Below are 25142 nucleotides of genomic sequence, written 5' to 3'. Positions count from 1 at the left end.
GCAGCACCAGAAAAAAGATGTTTCCACCTGGCTTTTCATCAAAAGGCAATTAGCACAGCCATAGCTTAGCATTGACTACAGCGAGGAGGAGCATGTACGTGTCATGGCACATGCTGGGCATTCAAGGGTGCCAAGGATGCCGACATACCCATCGTCCACTAAGTTCTACCTCTCTGCCGCAGAGTCATCACCCTTATGAGTAACGCTGTTTGCTCAAGCCTACTAATTCCCCTCCCACGCATGCCCGTTGTGTTAGGGACACATTGTCCCAGCTAGTAAGCAAATGGGATGAAGGAAGAGGTTGCTGCGATGGGGGGGACCAGCCACCCGTGTCCTGCATGTCCAAAATATTCCTAAGCTCTCCGCTGTGCGTGGGACAACCCAGTTGCTTGCATAGGCAAAACATCCAGACATAAGTAGGGTGCTTGGAAAAATGGTCATTTATTCCTTGCATATGGACAGGGACATGTATAGCAAGTAGTATATACTGCACGGGGAGGCTTTATTGCCTATTGAACCTATATCCTTTGATAGGGGTAGTTTTAGAGTAATTTATATTTAATAAATAGCCAAGGAAGTTATCATGCATGGCTACAGAAGCAGACGTCTCAAGCTGTTATCTTCCCCAAAGTGGAAATGTTTTGTAACCAAGCATTTAGGAAGACAGAAGACAATTTTGGTAGACAACAAAACACTTTTCAAGTCACTAAACTACAGATATTTAAAGACCCAATAAGCTCGAATTTGACAGGAAAACAGCCGAGCAATTTAACTGTCTTGAAATTGCTGCTGTGAGACAGGAAACATCGCAGCGCTCACCTGAACATGGGAAAAATGTATATTCCTTTAACTGCGAAAAAGCCCTCTCTAAAAAGAAAGAAATCTAAACTATAGCTTGTAACAGATAGGAAGAAGCAATAGCATATCCCCTCCTCCCCACATTTATCATTCTCCTATTTAATATAGCCCTGATGCTGAGCTAAAAGGTGTCCTGAGGATCTTTTTATTCCGAAGATGAACACAAGGCAAATACACAGAGATCTGAGCCCATCCTGCTGATCTGCCCTTCCTCAGAATCTGAAATTTCTCAGGAGAAGATGAATTCCTACCACACCTCAACATGCGACATCCCTTTAGTGGGACATCTACTGTCCTCCTTTACCTGTTGAGATATTATAATAGCTTGTCTTGAAGCCTGAACATCGGGCTGGAGATGCCCCAAAAGGCTGATGGTCCACTTGGTTAAGTTACTGTATCTAAAGGTGTCCAAATATCCTAGAAATCTGAGCAAAAGAAAATTCGGGAGTGTGCTGCCACAGGTCATCTTTGATCCTGCCTGTACTCCAAGGCAGGACCAAATTGCTCCTGCTGAGAAGGTTTTGCAATCTCCAACTCTGGAGATTTTTGGAAAGCAAGCCAGATAATCTCTCCGAGCACCTAGCTATGCCTAGAGTTCAAAACTCTCTTTTTAATCCTCCTTTGTGCCATTTAAGCCATTTTTTGTAATATTTCTCATCCTAGGAGCGTTCTTTTACCTCTTTCAGGACTGCCATTTCTCTGCCAAAAGTTGCTTGTTTAGAGCACAGAAACCCAATTGTAAAGGGGGGGAAAAATGAGAATAGTCAGGAATCTGCTTAAAATACTGCATTAGTATTTTTTGTAGCTGGTTTTACACTAAGAAAGCACCTAACATCTAGCTGCGTCTATTTTTTATATAGTATATATGCCTGGATACTTCCCCATTAAGGCACGGAAGGCTTCTCTAACCTAAAGCATTTAATGAAAAATGGGCTTTCACTGGTATTGCTAAGATTTTTTAGTCCATGCCCTTCTTTTTGGAGCAAACTCTGTCCTCCGTCACTTCCCTGCACTCCCCACCAAAGAAATCCCTGAAAGAAAAAGCCCAAAACACCATCTAACCCAACAAGTCAGGCTGAAGTTATGAAGACAAGGTTGTATCAAAATATTACTGCATCTTCCATTGCTCACAAAAGGGGAATTTCTATTTCAGGCTTCCAGATAACAGCTGCATTAAAACCACATCGTGATTCTGCCAGCTTAGCACCTTAAGCGACTTTTTGATTAATAAAAGTTATGGTGCACAAGCCGGGTTAAAGAGGATTGCTTTAGACACACCAAAAAAAAAACCCAAAACTTTTCTACATTGTGCTATCACTTGGCTCTTAAAAGAAGAAATACATACATGCCACAGCCAAGTAGAAGTTGTCATACTGATGTAGCCTCTTTTCTGGGAAATAGAGTGGGGTTTTTTGGAAATGAAAGGCAAAAAGGTTTTAGATTTAAGCCGATGAGTCGCACCTGCCTTTGAGAATTCTGTGTAGTGAATATGGACTATGAAATTGTATATATTAATACGCTGCATGCAAGGAACAGTGGTGTGAGTGGAAAACACTCATTCCCTTCGCCCAGCTCAGATGCCGGCTGATCTATTTTACATTTCAGGAATAAAATTATTCTGATTTTTCAAGCACATTCCCTTTTCTTCAGCTGTAGGGTTTCAGAAAGACAGACTGATTTGCCTAACAGGTCTTTGCCCTCATTGAGAAGAGCTTTGGATAATCCCAGTCTACTCCCTACCCACGAACATCAACCAGCAGAGCTTTGGTCTTGAACTCAGAGATGTCTAAGCCCAGTGCCTTTGATAGACTCAAAGGACACCAGCGAAGCAGCTGAGATGGTAAGGGGAGGGCGATCAGTTGGCTACACAAGCTGAACACCAAGTGACCTAAAGGGAATCTCAATCTACTCATCAAATCAATTAGTTTTGTCTCTTTGTGGATAGCTAGAAGTAGCTGCATAATTCAATATCCCTCTCTCAAGGATGACATGGGCGTAACCTCATCTGACTTCTGGGAAAAGCCGAGTCCCTGGAGCCAACCACAGCCCGAGCATCCTCGCCTGCAGGGCCCGCAAGCCCACTAAATTCAGGACCCAAAAATTATATATGCTCCAAGCCCAGTTTAGCCTGCCAAAGAAATGAAGCCTGGGGAAGCAGCTTGCAGGAGCACACCCCATGGGAAGACGCGAATGATTTCTGAATGCAGAACACGAATTACTTGTTTGTCAGGTCGGATGCTCTCGACCAATTCACAAACTATGGCAATGTTACTCTCGGATCCATGTGTTAGTTTTATCCTAAGAGAGACCAAACTGTGTGGACTAGTCTATAGTAAGTGAGGTTTTAACATGTTGAGCTAAACTTGGAGCTTTAATTTAATGTGAAGCAGTGAAGTGTCTCTTGAGTTGTATGAATTACTCTTCACACCTAAGCAACTGTAAATTAAACCCCCAAAACTTCCCATGTTGCTGAGCTAACTTACAAATTAAAAATTAAATTAATTAATTGCAATTAAAATTACTCTACTGATAATCACCTTCCTTTTCAATAGTTTCTTAGTGGTATCAGTAAGGTCATTTGGCACAACACCACTTAAGAAAATCTATTGCTGTGTTTGTCTTACTGCTTTGTATTTCCTTGTAGCAATGGTGGGAACTTGTAGGAAAAAACAACGTACTCTAAATTAAGAATTAAAGTCTAAATTAAGAATTAAAACACCTCTGTTCCCCCAAAGCTACGTGTTGCAGAAAGCGTGGAAATCTGATATAAGGTTTCTAGCAGGAAAAGCATATTTGTGAAGACTTAACATGCAACTACTGTACTTACCGTGCTCAGCTCTGCAGAAAAAAATTGGGTGGTTTGCATTTACACCTAAGTTGCACAATGTTTAAGTTAGCAACTCGGGCTGAGGATTTGCCCTTGCAGACTGCATATAGCAGCGCTCTGTTTCTGTCAGCTTTAATGTGCAATGTGAAGAGAATAATGGCAGAAAAATGATATATCTAAAGATACGAGCACCGAATATGTATTTTTTTATATATACATAATATAGTAGTGCAGGCAAGAGTGTCTGTGTTGTCATGCAGGATGAGTTTATTATGTGACAGAGGAGTGAGGAGGAAGAAACGGAGACCAAGTGCATCTTTACTCAACTCATTCTGTAAAATAACATTGCCAAACGCTTTAGTTTTAAGTAAAAGCCCTCAGAGACAGTATTTTCACAAGCTAAAGTTATTTTTGAAGTCCAATAAAATCCGAATAAAGTCAAATTCCAGCTGTATCAGCCACATGCCTTATATCAGGAATATTCCTACTGGACCTGCAGTGCTTTGAAATTATCATCACACATGTGATAACAAAAACAAAACACACAAAAAATACCCCTAGCATCAGCATCCCGACAACGTCAGCGAGTAAACGGGGAAACCGCCAACGAGATGATGCCGCATCTCAAGAGATGTGGGTTTGCATTTAATTTGACTCTTCAAACTCTGCCTAGTAATTTCCCGATAGGGTCAAAATTACTATAAGGCAGCCGATTCGATCCTGGAAGGCTCCTCGGGCGTTTTTTTTACCCTTTCTACGCTGAATGCACCTGGTTTCCATTTCTTGGCGTGAGTGTCGTATCAGAGGGAAGGGCGGGTGGTGGAGCCTTACTGTACTTCTCCTCCTTGCATCTCTGCAGGATCTCTAAGCTCCTCTGATGAACTGGGTGATGGAGAAAGCTAAAACTATCCACACTTTTCAAAACCGCACATGGCACTGCATCATCATGCCCTTGGGAAGCAAAATAAAAACAACAAAAAAAAAAAACGGAGAGAAGAGAAAGATTATATAAGCAGAAATCAGGAGAGGGTAAAGAACAAGCCCGAAGGACGCGAGAGCTCGAGGGTCACGCGTTTTTCGCGCTCGACACAATTTAACCTCGGTTTCCTCCTGACACGGTGCCGTAACACAGGAGCAATGGGCTGGACCACGTCCCAACCCCACTTATAATCCTTATTAGCCAGAGCATAATCACTTTATAATCACTCCGAGATTATTTGGGAAAAAAATAGATGATTAGATAAATCTTTACTTTTATTAACTGCTTTTTAAAATCCTTTCCATGCCTCTGCCAGGCATTATCCACAATTCCCTGCGCAGATGCTCCCGGACACGGCCACCTCGAATTCTCATCCTGCACCCCAGTGCCACACTTTGCTCAGATATTGGCAATTAAAAGGAAAAATAGAAAGTATTTGTATTAAACAAGGGTTCTGTATTCCTCAAGGGCAGAGGACACAGAGTCTGGAGTTAGGTAGGATGGATTTGAGGTCAAAAGTTGGAAGAAACCATCGTTGCGTGGCTAAGAGGACCTTTGATGGCCCAGCTTTGACCACAGCGTGGAGGAGAGGTTACACAGGTGACACTGTGCAAACAGGCAGCACCTCTCCGTCATCGTTTAAGTGGCCAAGTCAAGGGATATGTCATGCTCCTGTTGAGGCATGATGAGGTCACCGAGGAGTTACCTTGTGTCAGCACGTACGGAAGCATTTCATACCAATGCATTAAATCATCAGAAAGGACCGATCTGAACTTTCCAGAGGAACACTGTCAAGGGGCATCTTCCTCGCATTAACACCCCTTCACGCTGCTCGGTGAGACCTCAAAGACCAATTTTTTGGTTGCTATCACTTTTATTTGGCAAATACAGGTTTCGGGGGTTTTTTTTTTATTCTTTCGGGGGGGCGGGGGGGGGGGGTGGTTTTTTGGTGCCCAGCTCCGGGAATAAATCTGCGGAAGTCAAGGGGATTGTTTTTGAGAAGGCGTTATCGTGGAGGTCAGCTGCAAGGGCACTAACCCACGGAGCAACCCTTGTTGGCTGAATACAAATGCAGAGCCCATCGAGGGAGGGCACAGCCCCAGGACCACAAACCCTTCGTCAGAGCGAAGATTTAGGTTCGTGTCCAGCAAAACCAAGATGAGAAAGCTGGGAGTCTCCACAGCCTGGTTTATATGAGCAGCACCAGTTCTTCCGTCAAGTTTTTGCTAACAAAGAATTAGGGTTTTTTGTGTAATAAATCCATATTGATGATAGAGCAAAAAATGTCAATCAGCCAAATTTCTTTCCTAAAAAGCTTGATAATGTTCCTTTAATCAAAGCTCATTAACAAAGCTAGTTCAAATGTGTAGTTCTTTTGGACTACCACAATCCTCCCTGATAAACTCAGTAATAATCATCATCATCATCATCATCTTATTGAAAAAGTCCACCCTTCAGCTAATTGCATCTCGCCAGATCCCGGCGTGTTTCATCCGAGGAGGGTTGGCAGCACTGTAAGAGGTATCTCTCGGGCAGAAGAGAAAGCTACCCAACAAAATTCACCACGACACCGCTTTGCTGCTCTTCTCCTCCAGGTTAACAAGGACAATTGCGCGGTCACTAAAAGCTGCACTATGAGGATATTAGGAACACAGAAAAAGGAGAGTCCCTAAAGCCAGCAGGAAAAATTGCTGATTATCCTTACAGAAGCATCCATAGCACTGGCAGTTGGCACTGCTGGCACAGAGAAGATAACCAAAAGGATGATGCAAAAAGAAAGCAAAGCAAAATTTTGCAGAGCTGCTTATACATAAGCCGGAGATTTTTCATGAAAATCCCTGTTGGGTATTGCAAGCGTGACTTGAACAGGCCTTCAGACAGGTAAAAGCAAGGGAGATCCATCTGGGGTTAAGACAAAAGAGTGCAAAGAGCCTTAAAAAAAAAAAAAAGCATGCTTCAGATATTTTCCTACTCATTAATTACACCTGCCTGATGGATGGCAGCAGCAGCAGGCAGGAGCTCAGAAGCAAAGAACAGGGCAGCATGCCTTTTAAAAAAATTATATACAAATATTAAGCGTGCACACTTGGGTGAACGTACGTGTGTGAAGTTATTCTCAGCTAATCAACCATAATTTTATCAAAAGCTCCACATCCGTGGCCAGTAAGGCACTCAGAGCAGGCTAATTAAAGCCAGCAAGGTTTGATAAAAAAACAAAATAAACCTAAAACATATGCTGTCTTTGGTTGTCTGCTTTTGTCTGTTGAGATGGGGTAATTTTAGTGACTCTTTAGTAGTTCACAAATGCCTTCTGCCATAGGTGCAAAGCATCAGTTTGGGGCTTTTCTGCGTTATTTCAGGGAGCAGGAGGAACCAGCAGCATCCAGTAGCGGATGCGCCATGCCGCACCAGCCTGCCCCACCGTCCAGACACCGGCCAAGCCTTCTGCTCAGGTCTGCCTCTCCTACAGCCATCTGCTTTGTGGTGCTTTGGCAAGACGGATGGGATTTTGGAGAAGGACAATTGAACGGGAGATGGGCATGAGGTCTCGCCAGCAAAAGCGTGATGGAAACATTGCTACAGATCTCACCTTGCCAAGTGCTACCACTACCTGGGCAAAAGTCATGCTAGGAGATGATGGGTACCTCTCCAAAGAGGGCAGAGGCAGCTGAACATGAGTGGTCCCAGCTCCGCCATCGGTTGTAGGGCAAGCTTTCCCAACGGATAAGGTATACCTCCATGTGGGAATTAGATTTAGGTAATCTTCTCCCACTAGTTCTGCCTATATAATGGTGATTTTCTCATGACTTCTTCCCAAATTAGGCTGAAGATGCACATAGAAATTCAGGGTGTAAATTATCTGAGGATTGTCAGGAAGTTTAAGACAAAACTTATCCAGCTTTTTGAGGGGTTTTGTTTTTTTTTTTCTTTCTTTTTGACTCAAAACCCAAAGGTTACAAAGCACAAAGCCATTTGAAAGCAGGCCAAAGGACACCAGATAGATAAAACAGCAAGAAATGTGTGCCAGAAAAGGTTTAGAAACTCAGCCATTACTGTGTTAGTTTTGGTATGGAAAGAGAAGGCTTTGCAAGAAGTGAGTCTCCCAGGATTGTCTGAAAATCTCCTGGACTCTATTTTATACCTATATACTGATATATATATATATAGATAGATATAACAAGTTAATGCCACAAAGTCAAGACTAAAAAGCCGAGAGCTAGCTAGTGGGAAGAGGAGCACGGCAGGCACAATTGATCACCAGAGACACAGAAAGCGAAGCAGGGCTTGAAATTAGTTCTTAATTCCTGAGACTGAATGTATTTTTTATCTCTTTGACCAGCTCACTTTAGTTCAGCCTGGGCTTTATGCACGATGAAAAGGCGATGCTAGGAAAATACAAATACAGATTTCCGAAGCCAACTCTTTCGAGTGACGTTTCTCCCAATGCCAAATGTCTTTGCCATCTACCTCTCAGTGTTTCGAAATGCCACTGTCTGTAGATGCTGCCTTGATGTGTCAGACAGCCCCAGGTTCATGAGGAACATCTTTTCTCTTACGCCGCATCCGAGCGGTTCGAGAGGAAGAGCCTCAAGAGCCGAAAGCTGATTTTTGCCTCCTGCTCTCTTGGGATGCTATTATTCACCCCGAACAAGAAAATTAGTCTTTCTGCTTGTACAGTTTCCATATTCCTTGTCCCAAGCTCCTTGGCTTTCCTTGATGCACACTTCTCCTACTAAAAAAAATTCATGGGGTGGCTCTGTGCTTAATTTTAACTCGGCTGACATTTTCCCTGCTGAAGCTCTAATTTCATCATGAATTTCAAGCCCTCTTGTTCCCAGAAATTAATAGTAATAGCTTGTACCCGTCTTTCTGAAATTGCTTTATGCAGAGAAATGGTCTAAAAGCACAGCCAGGTATTGCCTGCCACAGCATGATGATGCACCATTACTTTCCTTTAATTTAATGCCCCCGTGTTCGGCATGAGGTGGTTCTGGATGACTGTGAAGCAATGAATTTTGCTAGACAAGAGACATGCTCTCTTGCAGCTTAAAGGGTGAACAGCTTGAAAAACTATAGAGAAGAATTATTGCCCTTTTTTGTTTCCAGGTGTAACTAACAGTTCAAGAATTCCTAGCAAAAATAATTTGCCTTATTTGCTGAATAATTTTTATGTCTGCTTGAATCATTCAGGTTTTCCTATGCATGTATCCTACAAAAAGGAAAAGTTAAAGCAGCAGTAAAGTGAAAATCTTTTCTTATGCTGTGCTAAAATCCAAACGCACCTTTAAATGTAACTTTTCCATAGCAAAAATCTACACACTATTTTAATGATTTTTTTAATAGATCAATAGCTCCTAATAAGTCAGGCTACTTCAAATACTGTAGTAATACATTAGACCTAAATTGCTGGTGAAAAACAGGTGCTAGGATTAAGAGATCGGCACACGTACCAGTTTTCTTCTCCACATATCGCTTTCCAGCCTCCCTAAAAGCAACCATCGCCCTAAAAAATGCCCGCAGGACAGCCCAGCGGAAGACAGCCACCGGGTCGATCCCGATCATCCCGCAGATAAAGGCGTTTTTGCTGCTTCGCAGGAGAGCTACAATGTCCGGACGCATGTGATCTGTGTTTTTCTCACGGAAATCCTAGGGAAGGAGAAAAAGGAGGGGGAGAAAAGAGGAAAATAAAGAATATCTACAAGATACGCTGGGTAAGATCTGCCAGGCTATCCCTGGGACAGCACAACTACTGAATCCTGCTTCTATCTTTTTTTCTGCTCCCATATCACACACCTCTTTATGTTCAGAAAATAATTGTTTTATCCCAAAGCACTGCTCTCCGAAGCGTCTCAAAGCTGATGCTGAAGTTTGTCACATGTAATTACTGCATCAGAAACATAATTACAGATTTGCAGTCGTAAATCACGAGGCTGTTTCTCATACAGGCTCACTTGCCCACCAGAATTGCTTCTGCTAATAATTGGCATGAATATAAACAGGGTCAACTTCGAAATCATTTGCACAGGATTTTAAAAAGTACCTGCAGCAGTGACCTGTATTAAAAAATGGCTAATGATGAAAAAAAAAATGGTTTTTCTACACAAACCAAGCCCAGAAAGGCTACCAAATACCCAATTTCAACCCATCACTGGGACGTAGCATTAACCTTAGTGTGCGTCCCTAATTCTTCCCCAAAACGCCGACATGTGGAGCTTGCAATGTTGAGGAGAACAGGAAGACACAATCCCCACCACCTTCTCATTTCAGCCAAGCTTTTCACCAAACACTTCTCTCCTGACCCTCACGTCTCTTCTCTAGCCAAGTCCTCTTCCAAACATCTCTGTGGAGCCTTTGGGGCTCTCCTTCCCCATCACAGCTAGATGATTTAAATGAAAACAACTGCTGGGGAACAGCTGGGTGACAGACCTTCACTCCATACTTCACTTTGCCCGCGTAGTGTTTGATGATGAAAGCCGGCTCCATGACCGCTGGAAATTCAATGTAGGAGTTCCCTTCGTGTTGACGCTTAAACTTGTCCAGCAGCGTCTGGTTTGTGGCTTGAGGAAAACTGAGTGGAAAGAATTGAAAAGAAGATAGCCGTAAACCCAACGAAAAAGCTTTTACACTTCTTCCTTGACCACAAATAGGAAAATAGAGATATTCTGAGCTTCCACTTCTGTGCCTGCACATACTAAGCGAACACTGTTTTGTATGTTCTCATGCAGTTATATACAAATACAAGGTACATCTGGTGTCTGAAGAACTCCTAACTGATTTAGTAATGGTCTGAAATCAGTTATAAATGCACAAATAGGTGTATTTTTATTGTGGTGTACTGTACACCTATAGAAATTACTCAAGGTAGCTGCGTTTATCTGAAACCACACGTTTCTGTAGTCGGTTTTGAGGCTTAGACTGCTCCTACATCTAGGAAATATTGAGCTGTTTTACCTACAAATGTAACTTCAATTTCAGGAGTTACTTGAGTGATCCTGGCATAGGAGAGGGGAAGAAAAAGGACAGAGCTTGAGCAGAGCCTCTTGGTAAGAGCAAGCCAATCCTCCTATCCTTGAACTTCATGTAAATCTACAACTTGGGGGGATATTTCACAGCTTTACCTAATTTGAGTTGTTTTAGCCTGGTACAGTATCACCAGGACAGCACTACTGCTGTGTGTCTGGTCAATGAGACAAGAAAGGGGGGAGAAACCTGCAAGCAAATGGTGGGAGGAGAGCTCGTGCCCTGGACCAGAGCCATGCGGATCCAAGACAAGGCCAGCAAATCCACCTGGCATTTCCCTGCCCTTCACATGGAGAAAACTGGCACGTGTATCCAACGGGAGATCCCTTAGGCTCAGAAGTTTCCACCCAAAGGCCGACCCAGAAGCCATAAGCTCATCCGCTAACTTCTGCCAGGGCAAGCGGGATGGACATAACCGAGGGTGCAAGTCTCAGCTGCATCCCTGACGTGCATGAAACCCTGCAGCCCCCACGTACAAGTGCCTTCAGTTCACTCTGGCTTAATTTTAAAAAGCAAATTGTTAAATCTGCCTTATATCTGAGTAACAGCAGCCACACAACCTGCTTTAACTCATGCACTTGGATTCTCCCTTCACTCAGCTCAGCTTCAAGCATTGTCACGTCGTTACACCACAAGAGACAGGGAGATAAATGAGAAGCAGAGCCAAGGAAACCTTTGTCCTTCCCTTTAGCGGAAGAAATTCTTGAAACACAATTTTAATTATTATTTGTTAAGGTTTTTTGCTCAGCTTGCTGATTCTCCACTGTTTGCATTACCACCTTGGAAACAAAACTAGGGACATAAGATAAATCAGCCCAGCGAGCTATTAGCATCTTTCTGGGAAGAATCACAAGAGGTAAGACGCAAGGATAAACACTTTTTAAGTGAAAAAACAAATATCATTAGCAAAACCAACAGTTTCCTACTCACTTGCTTTCCTCATCCAGCAGATGGAGCAGGCCTGTTGGCTTCTTACTGATCAGGTTGATGCAGCCGGAGTTGTCTATATAGTCAATGTTGTGCCAGCTAATTCCTTCTGCTCTATATTCCTCCTAAAAAAACCCCACAGGTATTATAATGATATAGGGTGCAACGAAAAAAAAAAAGGGTTTCATGGAAACTGATGCACCATTTACCAAAATGAACATCTCATCTGCTAATACGCCACCAATATTTTTTTTGATACAAAAGAAAGTGATAAAGAACCACTTGAACAACCTAAACCACAGGGAACCGCACAGCATTTTACAATTTCAGGTGCGCCAGACTTTTGCTCAGACATAGGTTAGCTATATGGCAGACCATGCCTACCGAGGATGCACGGCGTGCTACGCATCGTTGCTTCTCGCTCTCCTTTTCCTGGCTTGCTGTTAAAACGTTATACGATGTATTTGCATCAACTAATATTTAGTATTTAGTTGCTGCAAGAAAATGGCGGTACAACATATTCATTTAATTACACAGAAAAAGCAACAGAACTCCCTTTCCTGCTTCGCTGGGCTCTACTCTTCTGTATCTCACAATATTAATGGCTGGTGCTGTAAGGGCTAACAAAGAGACCTCCAGCTAACAGAAATCACTGCTCCAAGACCAGCAGAGCCATGACCCTTTACAGTAAAAGTGAGGATCTGCCCGCAAATTCGTGCTGAGGAAAAAAAAGCTATTTATCTTCCACCAAAATAACTCCGACCCTTGCCCTTTTGTAAAGGTTATCTCCTCTGAGATAGATTTTCAACTGGATTACTTCGAGAAGTCTTCTGCAGAAATTATTTTAGGGCATCTGGAAGAAAGTGGAGTTTAAAAAAATCATAATTTTTATCATATGCTTTTAAGACTTGTGACTCTCTCGAAATAGTGATATTGGAAATGCACCTTACTCCATGTGTTGGAAAAAGTCCTACCGATCCAAGCTGCATTTTTACTTCTCTATCGTAAGACATTTTGATGGCAGAATTGAAAAAAAAAAAAAAAAAGGGAAAAAAATCCTCAGAATTGCAGTAATATGATGCACCTTTATAACAATCCATTTTTATTGCTGCTTCTGCTTTTATTTTTAACATGAGCAAAAAACTTTAAAAAAAAGTACGTTCTTACAACTCTCCAATGTATCCTCATCCAAAATTACCATGAACTCTACATATATTATTTTTAGAATTAGAGAGCCTGAAGTGCTTTGAGACATCTCACAAGGAAATTTTTGCTAAAAAACTACAAGGTCCTGAATTCAGTATTTGAGACATCATATACCTTTACACCAACAATACATACTCTGTGCATATGTGTGCAGGTGTAGAAGGAGTTTTTAACGGCCCTAAAGCCTTTCGGATTCAAAACATAACACAACCCGTTGGAAGAAAAAAACCCCTGAAAATAAGGAACAACTCTGCATTATGAATTTTATTTTTTTTTCTTTTTTCTTAGGTTCCTGCAGAGCAACCAGGACACAGCAGGCAAGCAGAGTAACATTCACAAGTCCCTGCTAGACTATAGGCATTTTAAAATCATATATTTGACTAAGACTCGTTGCTTTTTCAGTGCAAGTCAGGAAAAAAGCTTCTATATGGCAATCCAGCCAACTGTAGAAGACTGCATATTTCTTAAGCAAGCGTGAGCTTCTCCTGAGTGATTTAAAAGAGAGAGACGGCGATGCGTGCAGCGGTAATGGGAGTCAGCATCATTTATCAACAGCCTGCTTCTGACAGCTGCTTAATCGGCTGCAGGGTCCATTAGTCCCAGCTTCGCCCACTCAGGACTGGTCCTGAGTACCCAGAGAGCAATAAACCTTGCCGTGATGATAAAAGAAGAGCCTTATTTTAGTGGTGATGGGTGGCTGGTGCACGTTACTTGGCTTACCTATTTATATTGTGACTCTTTTTTGAACTACTTGTATGGGGTCTTTACACATATATTTCCCCCCCCCCAAACCCCCCAATTATCTAGAGTTTTAAGCTTGCATACATCTAAAACTGGGGGCACACCATCACTCTCTTCTAGAAACTCTTTAGACATCCATAGCTCCACATGGGATGTTCGGCAGCTGCACAGTGAATGTTGCTGCGAAACTCTTATGACCACACTAAACATTTCTACTACTCCTAAGACTGGTGCAAAATAAATAATAAGCAATGCCAGCTGTTGGTTTTTTTAAATATACTCCAGTAAATGACCATAAGAGACTATTGAGTTCAAGGTCTCTACTTCTTTCGGCTCATCTTCAGCTCTGCAACAGACGGTGCATGACCTGAGGTTGGTCATCACGTACCTCCTGGCCTCAGTTTCTTCAGCTGCAGGATTTTGGCTAATTTTCCCTCCTCTGCTCTTCTTTTTCCTCCAGGCTGGGTCAGAAACACTCCCAGGCTGTGCAGTTGTTCTCCACATCTGTCTGTCCATTGCTCCCTCCCTTCCATCCCCAGTGCAACCTCTGGCTGCGTTGCCAAATACGAAGAGGGATTGAAGTCCTTAACTAATAACGTTTTCCATAATAACTCAGATATATGCTCTCATTTCAAGACAGGCGCGTATGCAGCAGCAGGAACGATGCCAGAGCAATTGCTCCAAAGCTTAAGTGGAAAAAAATTCCCTTTATTTCTTTTTTCCTAGCATTTTTCCAGTTACCGGTTTGGTTGCCTTCAGAATCACAGCCCGAGAGAAATAACTATGGCTTTGTGATTGACCGATATAATTCCTTGGGTGTCTGCTGGTCTGCAGAACACCGTGCAAATTGTCTACATAAAGGCAGAAGCTTTACGGTAAAATCATTGCTGTCCATATGTACACGTTAAACTTAATTAAGTTTCAGTTATTAATCTTCTATATGATTTGTATATGATTTCTATATTCATCTTCTAATGACTGTCTTTCTGCAGAATTCAGGAGATATCCTTAAAAGCTACCTCCAAAATATTCCTTCGCTTCTGAGTATGACAATAAAGCCTCTGTCATCCTTTGATGGATGCAGGGTCCTCGCAGAGCACTTTAATATTAAGGAATTAGAGCCAAGCAACATGAGGTTTTCATTTAACAAACATACGGTCAAGATGAAGACAATACGAAACACTTACAGCCCATTCAAACAAAAAACACTCAAACTGGAGGTTAATTAAAAATCAGCTTAAATTTATACCTTGACTTAAAACTAAGTTATGTTTAGGGGCAAATTCAGATGTCCTATTTCTTCATCAAGAACCAAACCATTGACATTACCACTATCTGCAGAAGTTTCTAGTGCAATGAAGTCCATAGAGTCCTATTTTTTGGCATCCTTACTCCCAACAAAAATGTACGGATTTACTCCTCCCATCTCTGGATAGCTGAAACCTGGTCTGCTGGAAGGTGGAGCGATGCAAGTTTGCTGGAAAGGAGAGCACTGAGCTCGCAAACTCAGCAAAAGGAATTGAGCAAAGAACCAAAAAAAGACATTGGGGTTTTTTTAGAGCCCAGCAGCTCCATATTTTCATTTAATTATTGGGTGAGATGCTACTGATTGCTCTCCAGGGGACCTGTACAGGCACCATGAGTAGATGAATGCTTCCCAACTGCGCATCTAGAAGCAATTCTGCTGCCCCAACCACGATGACCTTGGCAGGACGTCTACGTTGGCACCGCACGTCAAAGGGACCCGTTCTGCTCACGCGAGCGCAATCACTTCTCAAATGCTGTCACCCAAATCATAGCAGGGTTGCGTTGCCGTAGCTGCGTCGGTGCGCTCGCTGCAGCAGCCAGGTCAGCTAAGTTGTGTAATGTGGATTTGGCCTCTCTGACTCAGATGAAGCTCAGGGAAGAAGGGGGTTAGTGACTTTGTTTTGCCTCTCTTTAGGGGAAAAAAAAATACATATATATGTGTACTTCATCACTGCATTGAATATTTAGAAAGATGTGGCTAAGCAGGGAGGTGGCCCATAAGAAAAGGCAGTATTAGTTTGAGTTTTTCTTGTTTGCAAGGGATGGGGTTTTTTTAGAGCTTAAAATGCTCAGATAGACCCGAATGATACGACATGAAACACAATTTGTGATGTTCAAACATAAAAAAAGACCCTAAAGACCATAAAAAAGGACCATAAAACGTGGGTCCAGACTTTGAAATGCATATACTCAGAATACGAGCATAAATCTTTACTGAATATCACACAAGACATATTAGCGTGTAAGATTTGGGGTACCAAATAAACAGAGTGGCAAAATTTCCAACATTTTCACATATGAAAATTAAAGGAACTCTAGTAAAGAGATAGCTAAGTACTATTAAAGAGAAACCCTGCCTGCCTACAACCGACCCCAGAGTACAAACACTGCTTATGCCACACATAATAATGAATTTAAGATTAAAATACACGTGCTGAGCATCAGGAAAACCTTCCCAACTGGGACACAAGGCTTGATGGAAACCCTACTGCTACAAACAGAAAACATCCGTAATTTTATAGTTCAATGTGTAGAGAAACAAGTCCCATTATCTTTACAGCTGGATCAGTTCTCTTGTCAGGACTTTATTTCAATGCTAAGCCAAACAGAAACACGCTCTAATCCGCAGCAGAATTAAAGGTTTATATATCCCGAGTGGGAGAAAATACCCACGAGCCCAAGAGCATCTTGGAGGTGCTGGAAAACATCTCTACACATCCACACATGCTCTATTATGAATTACTCCATATCCAGCCATGGTCAACAGTAAGTAAAACCAAATGCTAAAAGGCATTATTAGAGGAGAAAGCATTGAATATGATTAAGCTCACACTTATCTAGAGTATTGTGCTCACTGGGGGCTATTGCTCCTCAAAATCGTATGGTAACATTAAGAGGTGGGCGGGGGGAGTGATCTGGAGCTTGAAAAACTTGAAGGAGAGGAGCATAGAAACCCAGAGAAGAAACGAAGCAGGAGAGATGTGATAAAAATACAAATTAAAAAACATAATAAGTTTCCCATCTGTCTCAAAGCACAAAGCCGAAGGATTAGTAAATTCAAATCAAAAAGCAGTGAAAAATCAGGCCTGAATATAAAGGCGTGGGTTTTTCCACGATGCGTGGCATTTGTTGCCCTATCACGGGATATCAAAGGTCAAAAATGTGTCATGATCTAAAGAGGTCTGGAGGGTGTTGGGTATCTGTCCACACAGCCTGCAAGCCAAGAAAATACCTCAGCACTTCAGTGCCCAGGAAGCAGATGTCTTCTACTGTAGGGATATTGCTATTAGTCGCAGTGAAAATTGAGAAGCATCCCCAAAATACAGCATTTAAAACCCAAAGACGGGGATGATGCTCTCTCCTCTTTCGCGGGGATGGGGCAAGGCTGAAGGTAAAAAGAAGGGTAAGATGTAGCATGCAGTGCTGTTTCAGCTTTTGTCGAGTCCAACTAGAAAATTAAAGCATATTAAGAAGGAAACCTAAAACAAAATGATTAATTATTTGCACGGAACCACTTGCAAGGGAAATATGGCATTGTCTGTTTCCTGAAAGCATGGCAATCCCTGCTTCAGAAATGCTCAACTAAATCACAAGAGCAAAGGAAAACCCCATCAGCTCATTCACCTCCTCAGAGATGGAGCTAGATAAGCCCCAGAAGTTTATCTGCCTGAGTCTTTCATTACCAAGGCATACGAAAGCCTTGTTTACACAATGAAAATTCCCAAAATAAAGTCGGAAATCAACTGAAAAATCCCTTTTTCCAGTGTAACTCCACGTGGGAACACTTCGTATCACGTTCCTGTCGTAAAACCTTGCATAATCCAGAGCCATACACCCTGATGCAATCAATAGGCAGATACTTTTGGATGTCTAAATGTATAGAGTTTGCCTGAAAAATTCATGACTAAACAGAAGGGTGTGAAATTCCTCTCTTCTTGGCTCCAACACCGTCTGCTTCAGCTTCAGGCGGCGTTTGCAAAGTGAGAAGCTAGGAATTAAACCCCCCTTCCATGTCTCTCTCTATTCCTAGCTGACTTCCCCAGCTTAAAATAATCTCAAAATATTCTTAAAAAATATTGCAAGTCAATTTGACAGCCTCAAAAATATAAACCTTTGCAAATACAAGCTTAGAGCCGCTAAACCCAAGCATGTAAATTACTCCTCTCTTGATCGCTTACCCAGTAACAAGGTACCATCAACCTTCCAGATGCTGATGGACAAGAAGATATGAATAACGCCTCAAAAAGCTCAGTTCAAAAATTCGAAACGAAGCCGTATTTTGCAAACTATATTGAAAACCTTCCAGGAAAGTACATAATATTTAATGTTTTAAAAATTACATTTAAATAGGTCATTGTTATATGATAAGCTAAAGGAGCTAAACCTCGTAAAAGCTCCTTTCTGGATACATCTATATACGTATGTATCCTAAAATCCATCTTGGGGAGCTTGGGAAAGCTTTTCTAAGGCTGGAAATGGCAGCAAGGCATGGGGAAATCTCTCCATCCAGGAGAGATCCACGCAGGATCCGTCCATCCAGGAATTAATCCTTCCTGTGGAGGATTAATTGCTCGTTCAGCAAATGCAGACGGGCATCGCGAGCCAGCCCCAGCAGAATCATCCCGGCGTAATTTGGTAATTAAAATGAGCTCGATATGACAAGTCCTCTAGATGGGAAAACCTTATTATTAGAGAGTTCCCGAATGAACGAGACCAATGTCTGGTTCGGTGCTGGCGCTTACGTGCTGCAGACGACGCAGATGCCTCGAGTTCCCGACGTCCCTCCAGAAGAGGATGCCGAGACTTTCATTTATGAACAAGGATTTTTATGTTTGTTCCCAATTTAAGTAGAAGAGGCATTTATACACGCAGCCATGTATATATATATATAAAAAAATATATAAATATATAAAAACATCTATATATAATTATATAGATATAATATCTACGTTTTTAATAATGCGCCCACAGACTCAGTATATATAAATACATATCCTCATGCTCTATAAATATACGATCTATAAACAGGTTTATAAGCCGCTCTATTTTAATGATAATGTCTGGCAACGCAGGGGTTCTGACAAACAGCCTTCCCCTGCATTTCTTCTGCCGCCCGTTTTAAGTTGCAAACCACTTACGGCACGTTGGTAGCTGGCTTTGAAGCAAAGGTGCTCCTTGAGATGGTCTTCTCCTTCGAGATGACCATTTCAATGGCCCCTCAGCAAATGGCACATGAATTTGGCTTTATTTTGAGGCTGATCCTTCGCCCGCTGACAACCTCGCATCTGCTTTACGTACGCAGCCTGAGAGTTTACTTTGTTGTAAATTGGGCTGTCCATTATTAGAGAAAGTGATTTAAAATAGTAAGTTCACAGCCCAGGGTTTCACGCACGCAGCCGTACGTGCTACACTAGCTCTGCAGCATCCCTCTGTGAGCTCAGATCAGCTCCCTACGCTTCAGTGGCAACAGCAGGTTTCAGTCATAAATTATATTTTGCTCTCAAAATGGGGAAAATCGGTTTTGCGTCAATCAGCTGGCAAAACACAGGTTGCTGCGGTCCTGTTCGCTCCCTTCGCAGAAGCATCCTTCTTCCCAACCTGCTCTTACAACAGCCAGGAGAAGCATGAGCCTAAAGATGCTGTGTGATCTGCTGGCAAATTAATTTCTTTAATTTCTTGCTATCTAAATTAAAGAGGAAAAGAAAAATATATATATATCAATGCAGTCCTTGCAAGATGTATCAGGCTTAGGAAGCATGAAGGGGACCCCCACAGTGGTCATGGTCAACACCAGACTGGTCCTCCAGGCTAAACGTCTTCTTTCCCTTCCAGTCCCCACTCCAAACTCGTGTCAATACACTTGCTCCCGATTCCTCTCCCATTCATTCACACTTACAGTGGGCTCACAGTACTCCCTATTGCATATATATACACACACATATATATATAGTTGTCTTACGCTACCCCTATAAAATCTTGTTACCATGCCAAACCAACTGCCCAGGCAGGCATTTCATACGAAATGAGTGGAAGAGCCACAGTCAGGATGGACCATCCAGTTCTGCCTCAATATGACATTTTTTCAGATGGGTTGAAGTAGTTGAGAGGCTTTTAGAGGTTTCTCGCTCATCTTCTTGCTTAAGAAGAAGGGAGCTCACATTGCACAACACTGTCCTGTGAAAATCCACCAACATGCATCGAGGTCTTTTATTTTTAAGGAAAAGCTGTTGCTCACAAGTATTGCTAGTGCTTTTTTGCTGAAATAACCAAAGATTTCATTATGTTGTTGCCTAATTTATCTCAAAGGTATAAGGAGCGTGCAAGAATTTCCCCATGAGTGTAGTTCTGGACTATGACCCAGGGCTTGGCCCTAAGAGACCAGTATAGAAACATCCTAGGTCATCGTAGAGCACACCTAGTACTCTCCAAAGCAGGGTGTGCATTGGGGTACAGGAAGAAAATACTTTTTGTACCATTAATAAATGTGGTGTTTATTTCATCTTCATCTCATCCTTTTTTGATTTCTATTGGGGGAGTCTTCATAATGTACATAATATTAGTACATGTGTATAATTTGAAAATAAATAAATATGCATCTATAGGATTGCGCCTCAGGAGCAGGTCCCAGAGGAAAGTCAGGCTCGGCGTTCCCAGGACAAACCCGACCCCGAGGTGCAGGGCTCCAGCTGGGTTAGGGGGACAGGACTGTCCCCTGGCACAGTCCAAACCTACATATATTTAGCCAATATATTCGAGTAGGAACCACGAACAGCAGAAAACATCGCTTAACTGGAAAAAGTCAAGGAACCAGCTCAGAGAAGAGGAAAAAAGGGCTCAAGAGATGATGGTGTCTTGGGAGAGGGATAATGGCACCTGGAGCAAAGCATCTGCAACTTGGAGAGCTCCAGCAAGGAGGGTGGGATGAGGGATGGAAGAAGGGATTTGAGTGGGGGAACTGAGGCGGTTTGGGGAGGACACAGTACTGCTGCAAGCAGAGCCCGGGGATGCACTCAGATGTCGCGGGATGCTGTACGGGATATGGGATGCCTGGTGATGTTCCCCTTAGCCTGCTCGGCTCACAAAAAACATTAGTGAAGGCCAAGATATGGAGACAGCACTGACAGAATCTCTTTATCAATATAACCTTTGCTTTTGCTCACTGCAAGGCACATAATTTCTAAAGCAGCCCACGTTCCTAAGACACTATTGCAAGATTGTCCCAAGCAGGTGACGAGCAGAAGGGACCGTGACCATCACACTCCTCCTCCTCCCCGACAGCCACGTTTTTCAACACACGCAGGAACTCCAGACCCTCTTCAGATCATCTGCAGCACAAACCACCTCCAACCCCGTACTTCATCAAGGAAAGGACTGTATCAAACACGCTGGCCAAAAGCCATGCGCAGTATGAAGTGGTGACAACCACATGTTGAACCTGCCTGCTCATCTCACCAGCTTTTTGCCCAAATAATTCTTCTCTAGCACAATTGTGTTTGGTTTTAATTAAAAAAAGAAAAAAGAAAAAAAAGCTTGGACCTTCTGATGTCCATCGCCCAAATCAATTCTGCTTTTCTCTCTCTTTCTCCTAGGCAAAATATGAGCTTGAATCTTAAAATTACACATTAACCAACTTGCAAATAGGAGCTCTCTATGGATTTATCTCAAGAGTTTTATGCTGTCAGCCACAATTATGATATTTTCACAAAAGCTGGGCTTCACAGGCACAGTATTTCTCTGCACTGGGCTTTAAGTAAGGGTCAAGGAATCAAATAAAAAAAAAACAAAGCAACCCAAACATGTTTCTTAGGGATAGCTAAATATAATGTAGAAAAGACGCAGAAAACTTCCAAGTCTTTTACACCAGCACATCACACCAGGAAAGCTTTCTAGAGTATTTTCTAATGATATTTTAAGCACGTTTTCTAATTTGCTTCCCTAGGATGCTGCTACACAGATTTAAGAATACTAATTCTGGGGGTTCATATATTATATATTATAAATTATACTTTATATATTATATATGGCAGGGGGGTTAGAATTAGATGATCTTGAAGGTCCCTTCCAACTCAAACTATTCTATGATATTCTAGTATATATACATATTATGATGCTGTACATGTTGCACATGAATGTTCATCACCTGGAGAAACTCCGGAACAAGGGGATGGCAAACGAAGCCCCCCTGGACCCAGCCCCGGCCATGCAGCGCCCAGGAAGGACCCAAGCCAATGCTTTGGGGGACCAATGACAACCAGGGTCATGTTTTGTTTCAGTCCTGCAGTTTGAAATCTTCCTATCCTAAAGATAATGTTTAAACAACTCTAAGCATCCATATTTTTTTAAAAATATGAGTTATGTATGCTAAGCATCCTTTTTTTTTTTTAAATATGAGTTACATGCAATGGCATATAGCCAAATAATAAATCAATAACTTGTGCAGCTTGTTATTTCTCCGCCTGTCATATGGCATAGAGCTGACGGCAGCATTTTTCGGAGAGCGCCCACTCTCCCCTCTCCAACAAAAACAGAAATCTGAACCGAGCCTCCCAGTCCTCAACGGTTGACTTCTGATGGTTGGCTTTTGTCTTCAGAGGCGATAGAGGCGCTCATGCCTAAACAGAGTGATGAGGTACAAAAAAAGCTCCTTACCGGAAGGAAGGGAAAAAGTGCTCCAAGCAGTAGGAGAAAGACCCTTTTTTCATAATTTATTTTTAATTTAATTATTTTTCATTTTAAAAGATTTCTTTATTTTAAATTTATTTATTTAAAATTTTCATATTTTATTTTCTCTAAACAACATGGAAAGGCTGCTGGGAGACAGAGCAGCACGGCCAGAGAAACCCTGCATATCCAAGATGCTTTAAAACATCGCAGGCATCGCAGCCATTTCTCAGACTAAATAAACCACCTATCACCGCGTCCGGTGACAAATCGATGCTTTTTTTAATTAACTCGCTCCCACCGCGATAAACAAATTGTTATAATGTTCATGATTTAGTCTGGACTGTCAGATTTCTCCACCTATTACATAGGACCAGTAAAACCTATAAATGCTCCCTAAATATTTATGGAGTTTTAGATGGCTGAGCAAACATTTCATAGGACGCGTTATCGTTATGAAATTAAGTTTTTCTATCTGAGCAGGCTGAGGTTTGCTGGCTGGGACATCAAGCTCACCAGGGACCACGCCAGAAAATAGACTTTGCTCAACACCTGAGCTCATGCCAGTTGATCGCGCTCCAAATAATATTTTTTTTCCCAGTCTCAACCTCTGTTGTTCATCAACTTTTTTAAACAATAGAAGGATGTCCTCGAAATTGAGGTTTGGTGGGTAAACAAAAGGTAGAAAATGGGGTAGAAAAGAACTTAAACAGCAACACCTGTGGGATGGAAAGCTATGGGATGACCTTTCAACCTTGCAAAGCATCAGCTGAAATAGAGAAAGGTGGGTGGGGTGGGGGTAACCAAAAAGCCGAGCATTGGATGAGCCTGAGCAGGGATGGAGGAAGATCACTGAGGTCAAAGATGACAAAGTTTGGAGAACGGGATACACAAAGAAATAAAAACTTGTATTCCTGGCCCTCAAACTGCCAAAGATCTGGAAACTTGGAGAAAACTCCTATCATGGGTGCTATGTTACTGGTGACCTCCAAACTACATCTTCATACACAGCAATTATTTTGTGTAATGCCCTAAACTGAAAAAAAGAAAAAAAGAAAAAAAAAAAAAAGGCAAGCTGCAATGCAAAAATGCTATTTTCCTCTCCCAGAAGCACCTGGGTGTTATCTGAACGTCATGGCAGCTCTGGGCTTATCTGCTCTGCAGAGGCCACTCGAGGAGGACAGGGGGATGGAGCAGCCACGAACTGCCGCCAAGGTGTGATGCTCTGACAGCACCTAACGAGTCCAAGAGCTACGGGGACGTCTCGCCTGAAGTCGCCAGCCCGAGGGAGGGATGAGACAGTGCTGTCTGGAAGAGCTAAATGCGTCTGCACTTTGCGTGGAGCCTAGTGAAGGACACTCCATCCTCCTGCCGCCCAGAGCAAGCACCACATCAGGCAGCAGTTGCAGCCACCAGCTACAGCCCCTCATCCAACCTCCACCCTATAAACCTGTGAGATACACAGGGGGAAGAAAACCACCCTTGCTACGTGGTGGGGCAGGCTGTATTTAAGTTACGGTTCCTGCAATAGCAATCTTTCTAGATTAATAAATAGATAGTTATCGGTCCGAATCCAAGAGTTTGCCTATACAGGTAGACCAGGATTTGTGAGCCTGGGCTTTACCACCTAGTTAGGGTTTGTCTTTCTTATACTCTTCCATCGTCTGCTAAAGCATATTCCCATGTATCATGAATCATCACTAAATCTTACTTAGCGATCCAGAACAGTTGGTTTAAAAAGAAAGTGGTAAAGAAACATCAATAACTGTCTTGAACCAAGGCAGAACTCTAACATTTACCATTTTTTTCCTTCTCCTCCTATTTTACTATGAACAGTGGGCAGAGATGCGTTATCCTTATTCTCATGGTTGGCTCAAAGAGAGGAGGTTGCTATTGCAAAGACCTTTGCAGACTCTCGGTACGCAGCCCAACAGCAGCTGTATTTATAGGAGGCATCAGGCTGAAGCCAGACTGCCCAAGGATGCCTCGGCCGGTTGTTTGCAAACCACTGGAAATAGCATTGTCTTCAGACAGAAGGTTTAAATAAAGGTTCGCAAGGCGCATTGTATTAGATTTCACCAAGGAAAAAAAAAAAGAGAAAATAAAGGTTAAAATAATCCCATGCTTCTGTTAGATGACTTTGTGGTAGGTATTTTGGTTTCCATAACATCAGCAGTATGCCACAGCAACAATTACATCATGGCTAAATACCGTTCTTGCACACAAATTCTATTATGATTTTAAGAAAAATCCTTAGTGAATACTTAAATTTGTCATTCCTTTTAGCAGAAGTGTCCAAATATCTCAGCAATCTGTCTTCAGCCTCCTGCAAGCTTTGGAGATACAAGAAGCCTATCTCTGGATGCAGAGGAGGACCCCTCCACTTCAGGTACCCACCACCAATAACCCCACTTTTTTTTAGCCATCAAGGCATCAAATAAACCCTTGTAAAGCCACGAATATCTCAGATAAATTCACAATTCAAAGTAACATAACTATTTTGCCATCTTGAAACACAGTATTAACTACCTAGTCTTCATCTGTAGTCTGGCAACTATCATTAAAAAGCAGGTTAATCTTTGGGACAGCTAGGAAGGAAGGATGTTCTGAAGACCCAAGATCTGAATGTGTATCATCAGTTTTCTTTCCATCAAATCCACTCCTCCACATGCAGCACGTAACTCCAAGAGGAGGAAAAGGGAATTATTAAACCATACAAACAATTCACCCAAGAATTAGCGCTCACGCAGCTGGACAGCTTATTTATATTTATAGAAAGCAAACTATGTAGAGATGACCATAATTTCCACCAGCAGAGCTTGCAGCGCTCCAGCCCTGGATGGATGACGTGCTCCGGCATTAAGAATTGGAATGAGCCCTTTGCAATTGGATGCC

General features: G+C 42.3%; 1 protein-coding gene across 1 annotated transcript in view; it reads right to left on the bottom strand.

The window, feature by feature from the left end:
* Positions 1–25142, bottom strand: part of MYO9A (myosin IXA) — a 153116-nt gene that overhangs the window by 39935 nt on the left and 88039 nt on the right. Inside the window, exons 11-15 of the mRNA XM_009319912.1 lie at positions 11616–11737; positions 10092–10233; positions 9116–9311; positions 4517–4636; positions 2156–2169 (exon numbers count right to left, since the gene is read on the bottom strand). Coding sequence (XP_009318187.1) covers positions 2156–2169; positions 4517–4636; positions 9116–9311; positions 10092–10233; positions 11616–11737 — 594 coding nt within the window. The remainder of the gene's footprint in view (positions 1–2155; positions 2170–4516; positions 4637–9115; positions 9312–10091; positions 10234–11615; positions 11738–25142) is intronic.

This window comes from Pygoscelis adeliae, unplaced genomic scaffold (genome assembly GCF_000699105.1).
Source record: "Pygoscelis adeliae isolate BGI_AS28 unplaced genomic scaffold, ASM69910v1 Scaffold303, whole genome shotgun sequence".
In the NCBI taxonomy this organism is placed as follows: Eukaryota; Metazoa; Chordata; class Aves; order Sphenisciformes; family Spheniscidae; genus Pygoscelis; species Pygoscelis adeliae.
Note: the sequence above shows the minus strand (reverse complement) of the source record. Positions and strands in the feature narration are given on the sequence as shown.